Genomic DNA, 12,705 nt, shown 5'->3' on the forward strand with positions numbered 1-12,705 from the left:
AAAAATTAAAATTAACTTTATTCCCAAATCCAAAGGTAACCACCATTCATTATAAAAGTAAAAGTAATATTTACTTTGAAAATAAATTCAGAAGGACATAAAGTACAAAATGAAAGTTCTTTTTGCCCTAAGTGTTCATTCCTATCCTTTTACCATTATTATTATTATTTTAGTATAAATGTAGTGTGACAGGCAAATTCATACCCTGAGAAAAAAGATAAAGCTTTCATTTATTCAGGATAGTGTCCAGGCCTTTGTTTTGGAGTGCGGCTTAAACATACTTCCATCTGTGGGAGAACAACTATAACTTTGTTACTGATAAGTGTATTATTGCTATCAACCTTTGGGTCTGGCAGTTAGACATAGGAAGCTCCACCACTTACCATCCATGAGTCCATGGCCAAGTTAATCTATTTTCTAGCCCCATTTTTAGTATGTGGAAAAGAAGTAGCAAGAGTTTTGTAAGATTAGTACATGATGCAATATATGCACAGTGTGTGTTGTGTCATAGTTCCAAAAAATTCTTTAGCTACTAACCTGGAGACAGTTCAAGATGACAAAGCAGAGGCATATATGGAAAGGCTAAGGAAGGATGAAAGCCAGAGAGAAGCAGCTGCTGCTTTTCTGGTCAGACTGGAAAACAACTGGCATTTTCCTTTGAATGATGTTCTCAAACGTGGTTGCACACCAGGATTACCTAGGGACCTTTTAAAAACCCTGAAGCCCAGGCCACATCCCAGATGGATTAAAGCAGTCTGTTGGGATGGGACACAGGCATTGATATTTTTTGAAGGTCCTCAAGTGATTCCAGTGTGAAGGCAAATTTGAAAAGCATTGCCCTAAGATATGCCTGTCCGTCAATTAGCATGTTTTTGAAACGAAGTGTTATTTTGAAGTTCACAGAACCAGCAGCCAGCCTTGTTTTGCCAGACTGAACTTTAAAAAATTCTATAATGTTATTTCTCAACCTTAAAGTATTATATAGAATAGCTCTAGGAAAGCACTGTAGGGAAGATGTGAGATATTTCAGTCATCTAAGGAGAAAAATCTTCCTCAACCACTAGCCCCTGGGCAACTATTTCTTTAAAAATTTAGAGCTCAGCAATGGATGTGGTGTTTCTTTTAGGGGTGAAAACATTTTCCTATAATACTGTGGTGTTTGCATCATTTTAGCATATGTGAATATACTAAAAACCATTGAATTGTACATTTTAAAGGGGTGAATTGTATGGTGTAATGGATAAATTATGTAGCTCAATACACCTGTTTTAAAAATCTAGAGATAGGAGAATCACACACTTGGCATAAAAAGGTCAAGTCTAGGATATATAGGATTCGGGCTTTATGACCTCCAGTTCAAGTATTAATAATATAGATATGTTTGTTTTGGTGTCAACTTGCAAATAAAAGGGATTGAGATCTATAAGAGGTCAGTTCTTGGATATTAAAGCCAGCAAAAAGGGTCAGTTGATGGCTACAGGGATGACACACTGTTAGGAAAATGATTTAAGATGTTACAGAAAGAGGTTTTCTTTCTTTCTAGACAGACCAGAGGTGAAAGTGGGGAGACCCTAATACTGCACTTGATAGACTTTACACAAGTCTCCTAACATTCATGAGCTTGTGTTCTCAAATATAAACTCTTCCAAAATTGTGTGAGAATGAAAAGTAATGTATATAAAATGTATACTCAATATAAAATACTTATAAAGTACAAGCATTCAATAGATACTTGTTGAACTAACAAGTGATAATAGCACTAATTCACCATGTATTGGTGAATGTACCAGACAGTTTAAAAGATGAAAAGGCACAGTCCCTGCTCCTATGGCACACGGAGTACCATAGGAGACAGACATGTACACACACCCACAAAAATGATAAGGGAAATCTATATAATACAGGAAGCAATGGGAGCAAAGGAAAAGAAACACTCCAGTCAGCCTGGGGAAATCAGGAAGAATTCATACAGGTGATGATGCTTGATCTGAGGATGAAAGTTGAGTAGTAGTTTATCAAATAATAAAGGTGAAAGGCGAGTAGAGAGGGACCCTTGCAGGAAATTCTATGTGGAGGGATAAAGTTTTTTTATTATTGCTGAACCTTAAAGTGTATTTGTAAAACAACTTTTGCAGGAGATAAAGTGAAGCAAGTAGGCAGGAGTTAAATCTTGAGTTACCTTTAGGCTATGCCAAGGATTTTTTATTTTATTCTATATCCATGATAGTCATTGCAGAATTTTGAACTGATATAATGTCGTCAGAGTTTTTGTTTGTTTGTTTTGGAGTGATTATTCTGGTAGCCACAAATGTGTGTGTGTGTGCTTACTCAGTTATGTTCAACTCTTTGCAACCCCATGAACTGTACCCTGCTAGGCTCCTCTGTCCATGGAATTGTCCAGGCAAGAATGGTGAAGTAAGTCATCATAATGGATTGGGGATGTTGGGACTGGACACTTAAGAAGATTTGCATACGTACTCAGTCGTGTCTGACTCTTCACCACCCCATGGACTGTAGCCCACTAGGCTCCTCTGTCCATGGGATTTTCCAGGCAAGATTACTGGAGTGAGTTGCCATTTCCTCTCCCAGGGGATATTCCCGGCCCAGGGATTGAACCCGTGTCTCCTGCATTTGCAGGCAGATTCTTTACCACTGAGCCACCTGGGGAAGCCTTGTAATGTAACATGGGGCTATTATATTACATGGGGCTATTATATTACATTTAGAACATTTAGGAGGCTATTATAGTATTTGAGAAGATTGAGAAATGCTTGAACCGGCACAGTGACAAGTAGAGATGGAGGGATGTAACTATAGTGAAATTATCAGCACTTATTCATTGACATGATAAAGGGAAGACGGAAGAGGAATGAGTCAAGAATGATTCTCCTTACCCCTCCCCACTGGCAGCTTGGGGGCAAGATGGTGTCATTCTACTGAGATAGTGAATCCTGGCATAAACACTTTATAAGTCAGACTGATTTACACCTGTCATTCTCATGGGAGAAGGTTTAGGTGTTTGGGGATGAAAGAACACAGAAAGCAGATACCTCCCTTTGAGACCAAAATGTTGTTTGCTGGCCTCACCATCAAAAGGATATTCTTGAAGATCAAGGGCTTGGGAAAACACCTGGGAGGATAACCTCTGGTTTTGCTACTGGTTTTGGAAATCCCATGGTCAGAGGAGCCTGGCAGGCCATGGAGTCACCAAAAGTCAGATACGACTTTACTAAACACTACCACCAACAATAATTGGCAGCCTAGGTGAGGATTCAGATGAATTTTTAAAAATCTCACATGCAAATCAGGATAGATTTTTCTCTTTGTATTCTAGCGTGTTTGTGACTCCAGTTACAGTTTGCAGGTAACTACAGTGTGAGTTTGAACAATCTTTCTGCATTTGTGCAAGGTGGTAGCCAGGCTCCAGGGAGGGTGAGATCAAGTCTCCCTTGCCAAAAGGCCCCCTAGGGCTCCGTGAAAAACTTGCTGTTTTGAAACAGTCACAGTTGGTAATTAACAACATATCAAGCATACCATGGTGTCAAATAAAGGAGATTTGTAGGCACTGGTGCTGTTGGTAGCTGATCTCAATCATTCAAGAAAGCTATTAAATCTGTGAACATTGGCTAGTCCTTAGCGTCTCCCAGACAAGCTGATTCTTTACTGATTTGGAACATCTTCTTCTCCTGACTTCTCCCCCTCTCCTTCATTCCTTCCATACTGTCCTTGAAATCAATGAATGGCAATTTAGTATATCATCAGTGACTATCTGAGTAAGAGAGGTTTGGTTTCTGCTGCGCCTTCTGTTACAACAGAAATGTGTACTGCATAAATTTAATAGGCTGCATTAATGTGTAAGCCTTTTCTGCAAAGAGATGGATATATTTCTGCATAATCTGCAAAGGGGCAGAGTTTTTTGTATAAAGCAGTGCTATCTAATTTGCTGTTGCTCTAATACAATCAGAATGAGGCAGAAGCTACTCCTTTAGAATATTGGTGGATGACAACACTGGCTTGAACAAAGTGACCAGTCTCAAATGGCTACTCACTCTGGGCTGCAGGTTGCTAGGGCTCTCAGGCTGTCGCTGTTTTCCCCGCCGAAAAGGGGCGGGGTGAGATGGGGTGGGGATTGGTGAATTAGAAAACAAAAACATATATGTTGTCTGCCTCTCTATAGAGGTAATAACCCATGGGGGGAAAATGCTGTTGAGCGGGAGGAAGGCGAAAAGATAGGTGGGTTTTTGTTTTTTGTTTTTTTTTCCCCTTCTTTCAATACTGCGTCGCATTAACCCTGCTGCTATTGGGACGTTCTCTGCTTAGCCTATTGGCTGAGCCCAGGAGTCGCTGTCTGCCAATCGGGTGGAGGAAGGCAGACAAATCTACCCCGCCACCAGCAAAAAACGGCGCGTAACCCTTGCGGCGCCGGCCCAGCCGCGCCAGAGCTGGCGTGGGGAAAGGGAGATAGGTGTCTCCAGCTGCTGTGGCTGTTTGGGGCGGGTCAGCTTCTGGGGCTTCTCAGGACCAGATAGAGAACTAGCGGGCAGCAGCAATGCTCGGCAAGGTGAGAGGCTGGGTACAAATCTGCCGGGGGGCTACCCTTTTGTTCCTTTTTTGCCACCTGGGTTACGTTGGTGGGCAGATCCGATACCCGGTCCCAGAGGAGTCACAGGAAGGGACTTTTGTGGGGAATGTCGCCCAAGATTTCCTGCTGGATACCGAGAGCTTGGCAGCTCGCAGGCTGCAGGTCGCTGGAGAGGTGAACCAAAGACACTTCCGTGTGGATTTGGACAGCGGTGCCCTGCTCATCAAGAATCCAATCGATCGAGAGGCACTGTGTGGGCTCAGTGCCAGCTGTATTGTGCCCCTGGAGTTTGTAACAGAAGGGCCTTTGGAAATGTACCGAGCAGAGGTAGAAATTGTGGATGTGAATGATCACGCCCCCAGATTCCCTCGGCAGCAGCTGGACTTGGAAATTGGGGAGGCAGCTCCTCCAGGACAGCGTTTCCCCTTGGAAAAGGCTCAGGATGCAGATGTGGGGAGCAACTCCATCAGCAGCTATAGACTAAGCTCCAATGAACACTTTGCCCTAGATGTAAAGAAGCGCAGCGACGGCAGCCTGGTCCCAGAGCTGCTCCTGGAGAAACCTTTGGATCGGGAAAAGCAGTCAGACTACCGCCTAGTGCTGACTGCTGTGGATGGCGGGAACCCCCCAAGATCTGGCACGGCAGAGCTGCGGGTGTCAGTGCTGGACGTGAATGACAACGCCCCAGCCTTCCAGCAATCCAGCTATAGGATTAGCGTCTTGGAGAGCGCGCCAGCCGGCATGCTGCTCATCCAGCTCAATGCCTCCGACCCAGACCTGGGTCCCAGTGGTAACGTCACCTTTTCTTTCAGTGGTCACACCCCTGATCGTGTGAGAAGCCTCTTCAGCCTGCACCCCACTAATGGAAAGCTTACCCTTCAAGGACCCCTAGACTTTGAGAGTGAGAATTACTATGAATTTGATGTGCGGGCTCGAGATGGGGGCTCTCCAGCCATGGAGCAACATTGCAGCCTTCGGGTGGATCTCCTGGATGTGAATGACAACGCCCCCCACATCACAGTGACCTCAGAGCTGGGGACTCTCCCTGAGAGTGCAGAGCCTGGCACTGTGGTGGCACTCATCAGTGTGCAGGACCCTGACTCAGGTTCAAATGGGGACGTGAGCCTCCGTATTCCCGACCATTTGCCTTTCACCCTCAAGTCCGCCTTCAGGAATCAGTTCTCCCTGGTGACTGCTGGGCCCTTGGACCGAGAGGCCAAATCCAGCTATGATATCATGGTCACTGCTTCTGATGCCGGGAGCCCTCCTCTGAGTACCCACAGGACCATTTTCCTTAACATTTCGGATGTGAATGATAACCCACCCTCTTTCTTCCAGAGGTCACATGAGGTGTTTGTTCCAGAGAACAATCGCCCAGGGGACCTGCTCTGCTCCCTTGCGGCCTCTGATCCCGACTCTGGCTTGAATGCACTTATCTCCTACTCTCTCCTCGAGCCCAGAAATCGAGATGTGTCAGCATCCTCCTTCATCTCCCTGAACCCCCAGACGGGAGCTGTTCATGCTACTCGATCCTTTGACTATGAGCAAACACAGACACTGCAGTTTGAGGTGCAAGCCCGGGATCGGGGCAACCCACCCCTTAGCAGCACTGTGACAGTTCGTCTGTTTGTGCTGGACCTCAATGACAATGCCCCAGCTGTACTCCGCCCTAGGGCTCGGCCTGGTTCCTTATGTCCCCAAGCACTGCCTCCGTCAGTTGGTGCTGGCCACCTAGTCACAAAGGTGACCGCTGTGGACTTGGACTCAGGTTACAATGCTTGGGTTTCGTACCAGCTCCTGGAGGCCCCAGACCCCAGCCTGTTTGCAGTCTCCCGCTATGCCGGGGAGGTGCGGACAGCTGTTCCCATCCCAGCTGATCTCCCGCCGCAGAAGCTGGTCATTGTGGTAAAGGACAGTGGTAGCCCACCACTGTCTACTTCCGTCACTCTCCTGGTGTCCTTGGAAGAAGACACTCATCCAGTTGTTCCTGATCTTCGAGAGTCTTCGGCTCCAAGGGAAGGAGAATCCCACTTGACCCTCTACTTGGCTGTATCTCTAGTGGCAATTTGCTTTGTTTCCTTTGGCTCATTCGTGGCGCTCATCTCGAAGTGCCTGCGTGGGGCTGCCTGTGGAATGACCTGCTTTCCTGCTGGCACCTGTGCCTGTCTCACCCGGTCTCGAAGGAGGGAGGGGCTTCCTCCTTCCAGTGGGATCCTCCGAATCCAGCTAGGGTCAGATGATCCTATCAAGTTTGTCGATGTGGGCGGCCACTCTCATGGCTGTACACCCTTGGCTTCTGCACCCACTCGGAGTGATAGCTTCATGATGGTGAAGTCACCCAGTGCACCTATGGCAGGGGAACCCGTTCGCCCAAGCTGCCCACCCTCTGATCTTCTCTATGGGCTAGAGGTGAGACCTTTGCAGGCTCAGCCAATGCTTGAGGGTTATTCTGATGCAGGCATGTGGCTGGGCCATGTCCCAGAGAATATATTGGTCTCTCTGTAAGAGCCTGTAGTGATGTTGCCACTTCTGTGAGTGGTAACTGTGTGGTAGATGATGTGCTTTAGAAGCATTTTGTGAATTAACCAGGGAGTTTTCACAGATTAATACTTGGGGTGGATTATGCCCTTATCTGAGAGTAAGAAATGAAAGTGAGTGATCAAGAGATGGGGTGTTGTGGAAACATGCTGCTGGAATGTGGAGTACATGGAAGGCTCTCGTGTACGAGGTGCACCTAAACCCAGGTAGTGACTTTCTCTCCTCTTCCTGAATGAGGGGCCAGGGTCTGGAATACCTTAATTCTAGGTTACCATTCCCCAGTGGGCTGAGGGAAACTTATATCTTTGCTCCACAGTGTCATCTACTCCCTTACCCACTGCGAAAGGGACTCTCTGCTTGAAATGTCATCGTTTGGTGTTCAGTCGCTAAGTTCCATCTGACTCTGCAACCCTGGACTGTAGCCCACCAGGCTCCTCTGTCCATGGGATTTCCCAGGCAAGAATAGTGGAGTGGGTTGCCTTCTCCAGGGGATCTTTCCAATCCAGGGATCGAATCCACGTCCCCTGCATTGGCAGGTGGATTCTTTACCACTGAGCCAGCAGGGAAGCCCCTCTTGAAACATAAGAGGAAAGAGCCAAGGGATTAAGAGAGGCAACAAGGTGGAAGCAGGGGTCTTTTTGTCCCAGGTCTTCAGGTCTCCCAATCAAGTCCCCATTGGGATCAGAGCTAGATGCAGTTGATTGGGGCAGAGGAACATTACCTCTTTGGGAGTGGGGAAGGCAGTAAGTGAAATCACTAAGTATCAAAACCTGTCTTGCTGCTGAGGAATTCATGGAGACCGCCAATCTGGGAGTCTTTAAGTAGAGTTCTTCTGAATTGATGAAACCATAAAGCCTAGAGGCCATGCCTAGATTCTACTCACCTTGCTTGGGTGACCTGGATCAGTCCTAGAAGTGTTCTCATCCCCCACCGCAAGCTGTGATGCCCATTCCATAGCTCATGTGGAATCTCAGAAAAAGTGAATCCTTGTAGCCATCAATGACATTGAGATTCCTCAAAGTACTGCTGGAGAGTCCGAGCAAGACTCTGAAGGGTCCTAACAAATCTTTTCTTTCACTCTGGCAGTGTTTGGCAGGATGGGGTAGGGAGGGGGTAACGTGGGCTTTGCTTCCTGGAGAAGGACAACATTTTGATGGTTCAAGTGAAATAGTGGGAGTTTCTGAAGTTACACAGGAAGTTGCTGGGACAGAACCCTGAGAAGTTTTGTACCACTTTGTCTTCCCTGTTGAGCGCCATCTGAGCTGTCAAACTTTGCTGCCAAGGGAACTGAATCAACCTGCAGCGCGAAATAAGTGGGGAGGTAGGAGGCTTCTGTGACATGGATTTGCAGCGCCGGTTCCTAAGGTTTCCAGGACTGAGGAGACTTTATAATTGGTTGAGAGCAGACAGACTTTTGGGCCAATCAGACTTAGAGCCAAGGTGGGGGATCTGATCTTCTTGGCTGCCTCTCCTCCCCCAGCTCCCCAGCTCCACTCAGATTCAATTCCCCTCCCCACCAACCCACCCCCGCCATTTGGTGACTAAGAAGAACTGCTGCAGGCAGACAAACCTCGGAGCAGTTTTTAAGAGGCTGGAAGGAGACATAAGAGATTTCAGCTGCTACATTCCAAGCCCTGGGTCTACCTTGGAGACAGGACAGCACAGAGTCAGTGTCCAGGAAGGGACTCCTGGGTCATGGGGCCCAAGACACCCCCACAGCTCGCTGGGAAATGGCAAGTGCTGTTCATGTTGTCCTTGTGCTGCTGGGGCTGGGTGTCTGGGCATCTCCGTTACTCTGTGGTGGAGGAGTCTGAGCCAGGGACGCTGGTGGGGAGCGTTGCTCAAGATCTAGGCTTAAAGGTGACGGATCTGTTGAGCCGCCGGCTGCGGCTGGGCGCTGAGGAGGATGGGCAATATTTTTCCCTGAGCTTGATGAGTGGTGCCCTGGCAGTGAATCAGAAAATTGACCGAGAGAGCCTGTGTGCAGCCAGCACCAGCTGCCTGCTGCCAGTACAGGTGGTGACCGAACACCCCCTGGAACTAATCCGTGTAGAGGTGGAAATCCTGGATCTCAATGACAACTCTCCGAGCTTTGCCACCCCTGAGCGAGAGATGCGCATCTCAGAGTCAGCTGCACTGGGGGCACGGTTCCCACTGGATAGTGCCCAGGATCCCGACGTGGGCACCAATACTGTGAGCTTCTATACTCTAAGCCCCAGCAGCCACTTTTCTCTCAATGTGAAGACCCTAAAAGATGGGAAGCTATTCCCAGAACTGGTTCTGGAGCAGCAGCTAGACCGTGAAACCCAGGCAAGACATCAGCTGGTGCTCACTGCTGTGGATGGGGGCGTCCCAGCCCGCTCAGGGACCACCCTTATCTCTGTCACTGTGCTGGATATCAATGATAATGCTCCAACCTTCCAGTCCTCAGTTCTACGTGTGGGACTCCCAGAGAATGCACCCGTGGGCACACTGCTGCTCCGCCTCAATGCCACTGATCCAGACGAGGGCACCAATGGCCAGCTAGACTATTCTTTTGGAGACCATACGTCTGAGGCAGTACGGAACCTCTTTGGCCTAGACCCTAGCAGTGGAGCAATCCATGTGTTGGGTACCATTGACTTCGAGGAGTCAAGTTTTTATGAAATTCATGCAAGAGCCCGTGACCAGGGACAGCCAGCCATGGAAGGCCACTGTGTGATTCAAGTGGATGTGGGGGATGCCAATGACAATGCCCCAGAGGTACTACTGGCCTCTTTGGTCAACCCTGTCCTGGAGAGTACACCAGTGGGTACAGTAGTGGGATTGTTTAATGTGCGGGACCGAGACTCGGGGAGAAATGGTGAAGTGAGCCTCGATCTCTCTCCAGACCTGCCATTTCAGATTAAGCCTTCTGAGAACCACTACTCACTCCTAACCAGCCAGCCTTTGGACCGTGAGGCCACATCCCACTATATCATTGAGCTGCTGGCCCATGATGAGGGCTCGCCCCCCTTGCACACACATCTCACCATCAGGCTCAACATTTCAGATGTAAATGACAACGCACCCTACTTCACCCAGCAGCTCTACACGGCTTACATCCCAGAAAACCGGCCTCCAGGCTCCCTTCTCTGCACCGTGGCTGCCTCCGATCCGGACACTGGGGATAACGCCCGCCTTACCTACTCTATTGTAGGGAACCAGATTCAGGGCTCCCCCGCCTCCTCCTTTGTGTATGTCAACCCCGAGGATGGGAGGATCTTTGCCCAGCGTACTTTCGACTACGAACTGCTGCAGATGCTGCAGATTGTGGTGGGCGTTCGAGACTCTGGCTCTCCCCCGTTGCACGCCAACACCTCTCTCCACGTGTTTGTCCTGGACCAGAATGATAATGCCCCAACTGTGCTGCACCCTAGACCGGGTCGGGAATTCTCACTCCCCCAGCGTCTCCCTCGCTCTGCCCCTCCTGGCTCCTTGGTCACCAAGGTGACAGCCGTAGATGCTGATGCAGGCCACAATGCCTGGCTCTCCTATTCACTGTTGCCACAGTCCACAGCGCCAGGGCTGTTCCTGGTGTCTGCACACACTGGTGAGGTGCGAACAGCCCGGGCCTTACTGGAGGATGACGCTGACACCCAGCAGGTGGTGGTCCTGGTGAGGGACAATGGTGACCCTTCACTCTCCTCCACAGCCACAGTACTGCTGATTCTGGAAGATGAGGACCCTGAGGAAATGCCCAAATCCAGGGACTTCCTCACACACCCTCCTGAGCGTTCAGACCTTACCCTTTACCTCATTGTGGCTCTTGCGGCCACCAGCCTCTTATCTTTAGTCACCTTCACCTTTCTGTCAGCTAAGTGCCTTCGTGGGGACGGGGATGGGGGTGGGGGTCAGTGCTGCGGGCGCCAGGACTCGCCCTCCCGGGAGTTCTATAAGCAATCCAGCCCCAACCTACAGGTGAGCTCAGACGGCACACTCAAGTATATGGAGGTGACGCTGCGGCCCACAGACTCGCACAGCCATTGCTACAGGACGTGCTTTTCACCAGCCTCCGACGGCAGTGACTTCACTTTTCTAAGGCCCCTCAGCGTTCAGCAGCCCTCAGCTTTCGCGCCGGAGCCCGACGCCTTCCGGTCCCGCTCTAACACGCTGCGGGAGCGGAGCCAGGTGAGGGCTCTGCGCTACCCCTGGGGGCGGAAATGGAGACGCCGCCCACCCACATCAGGGACTTTGAACTTGGCATCCGCTCCCTCTGGTGGGGCTTGACTCTAACGTCTGTCGAATGTCGGGACTGTTTGGATGGGTTGATTGTGCGGAAGCAGAGGTGTGGCCGAGGCAGGGATGGGGCGCTGTGCCTGGGGAGGTGATGGCGACTATGGGTGAGGGGGAAGAGAGGATAGGACAGACAGAAAAGCATGGGGTCTGGCGATCACTCTGGCGTTTTCCATCAGATCCGGGTCTGGGTAGAGGCAGCCACAGATCCCTTTCTGCAGCCAGCCTCCTTCCTAGGCTTCAATGCGGGCACGCTGTGCTGGTTTTGAGGTTTCTTCTTAGGTTTCTTCCCACTCTCTTGACCGGTGACTTCACTGTGATTCACAACCCTCTTTATTCTCACATCAAACCAACGCGTCTGTGGTTGGTCCATGTGCCATGCACAGCGCACAGGCTCCCCACGCCTCACCTGTGCACGCCCCTCACACCTGGCCGTCCTCGTCCTCATACGCCGACTTTAACTGCCAGCCGCTTACAGAGGGCTGTCCCGACAGCTAACAGCTTCCCTCCCACCTTGCTGCCAGCCTCAGAGGTCTTGGCCACCCCGCTTATCCCCGCCCCGGTCTGGACTGGTCACCTCCTGGCGGGCCTCTTGGTGGCCCGAGTCGCTAGTGCTGCAGCCACTGGCGCGCTCTAGGCGCGGGGCGGGCGGGACTCTGTGACCCACGGGCTGGTGGGTCGGTCTGGGCCAAGACACTGAGCAGAGGTTGGTGGGCGCCTCCAGCCCAGAAGTCTCGCTCAGGAAGGCCAAACTGCCGTGTGGCTGAAGGGGCGGCGGGGCCGGCCTGGGACAAGTGAACAGACCTCTGTAGGACAGGCCGCCTCGGCCCTCTGTGGCACCACTGACCTGTCCTATGGCTGGAAGTGGGAACCTGGAGCACCTAGGTTCTGGACACTAAGACAGAGGCGTTGGCGCCGTCGTGCCCACAGTGTGCCCAGCGATCTGCCCTCAGGGCTTTGTGTGCTCAGTTGCTTTAGTCGTGCCTGATTCTTTGCCACCCTATGAACTGTAGCCCACCAGACTCCTCTGACCATGGGATTTTTCCAGGGGAGAATACTGAAGTGGGTTGCCATTTCCTTCTCCACTTCAGGGACTTTGCAGGTGACCAAAGCTTCCCTCATAGTTCAGTTGGTAAAGAATCTGCCTGCAATGCAGGAGACCCAGGTTCGATTCCTGCATCGGGAAGATCCCCTAAAGAAGGAAATGGCAATCCACTCCAGTATTCTTGCCTAGAAAATCCCAGCCAGAGGAGCCTGGCAGGCTATAGTCCATGGGGTCGCAAGAGTCAGACACGACTTAGCAACTAAACCACCATAAACTGCCACCAAAG

General features: G+C 50.1%; 3 protein-coding genes across 6 annotated transcripts in view; all 3 read left to right on the forward strand.

Annotated features, from left to right (window-relative positions):
- Positions 1-12,705, forward strand: part of LOC128050922 (protocadherin gamma-C3) — a 96,804-nt gene that overhangs the window by 67,045 nt on the left and 17,054 nt on the right. The window lies entirely within an intron of this gene.
- LOC128050923 (protocadherin gamma-C4) lies at positions 4,550-7,087 on the forward strand. The gene has a single exon (XM_052643433.1). It carries the CDS (start codon positions 4,550-4,552, stop codon positions 7,085-7,087), a length of 2,538 nt encoding a protein of 845 aa, XP_052499393.1.
- On the forward strand, positions 8,816-11,336 carry PCDHGC5 (protocadherin gamma subfamily C, 5). Its single transcript, XM_052643434.1, is given in 2 exon segments — positions 8,816-11,280; positions 11,282-11,336. Coding segments are annotated over 2 exon segments (2,520 nt in total).

Source organism: Budorcas taxicolor, chromosome 7 (genome assembly GCF_023091745.1).
Source record: "Budorcas taxicolor isolate Tak-1 chromosome 7, Takin1.1, whole genome shotgun sequence".
In the NCBI taxonomy this organism is placed as follows: domain Eukaryota; kingdom Metazoa; phylum Chordata; class Mammalia; order Artiodactyla; family Bovidae; genus Budorcas; species Budorcas taxicolor.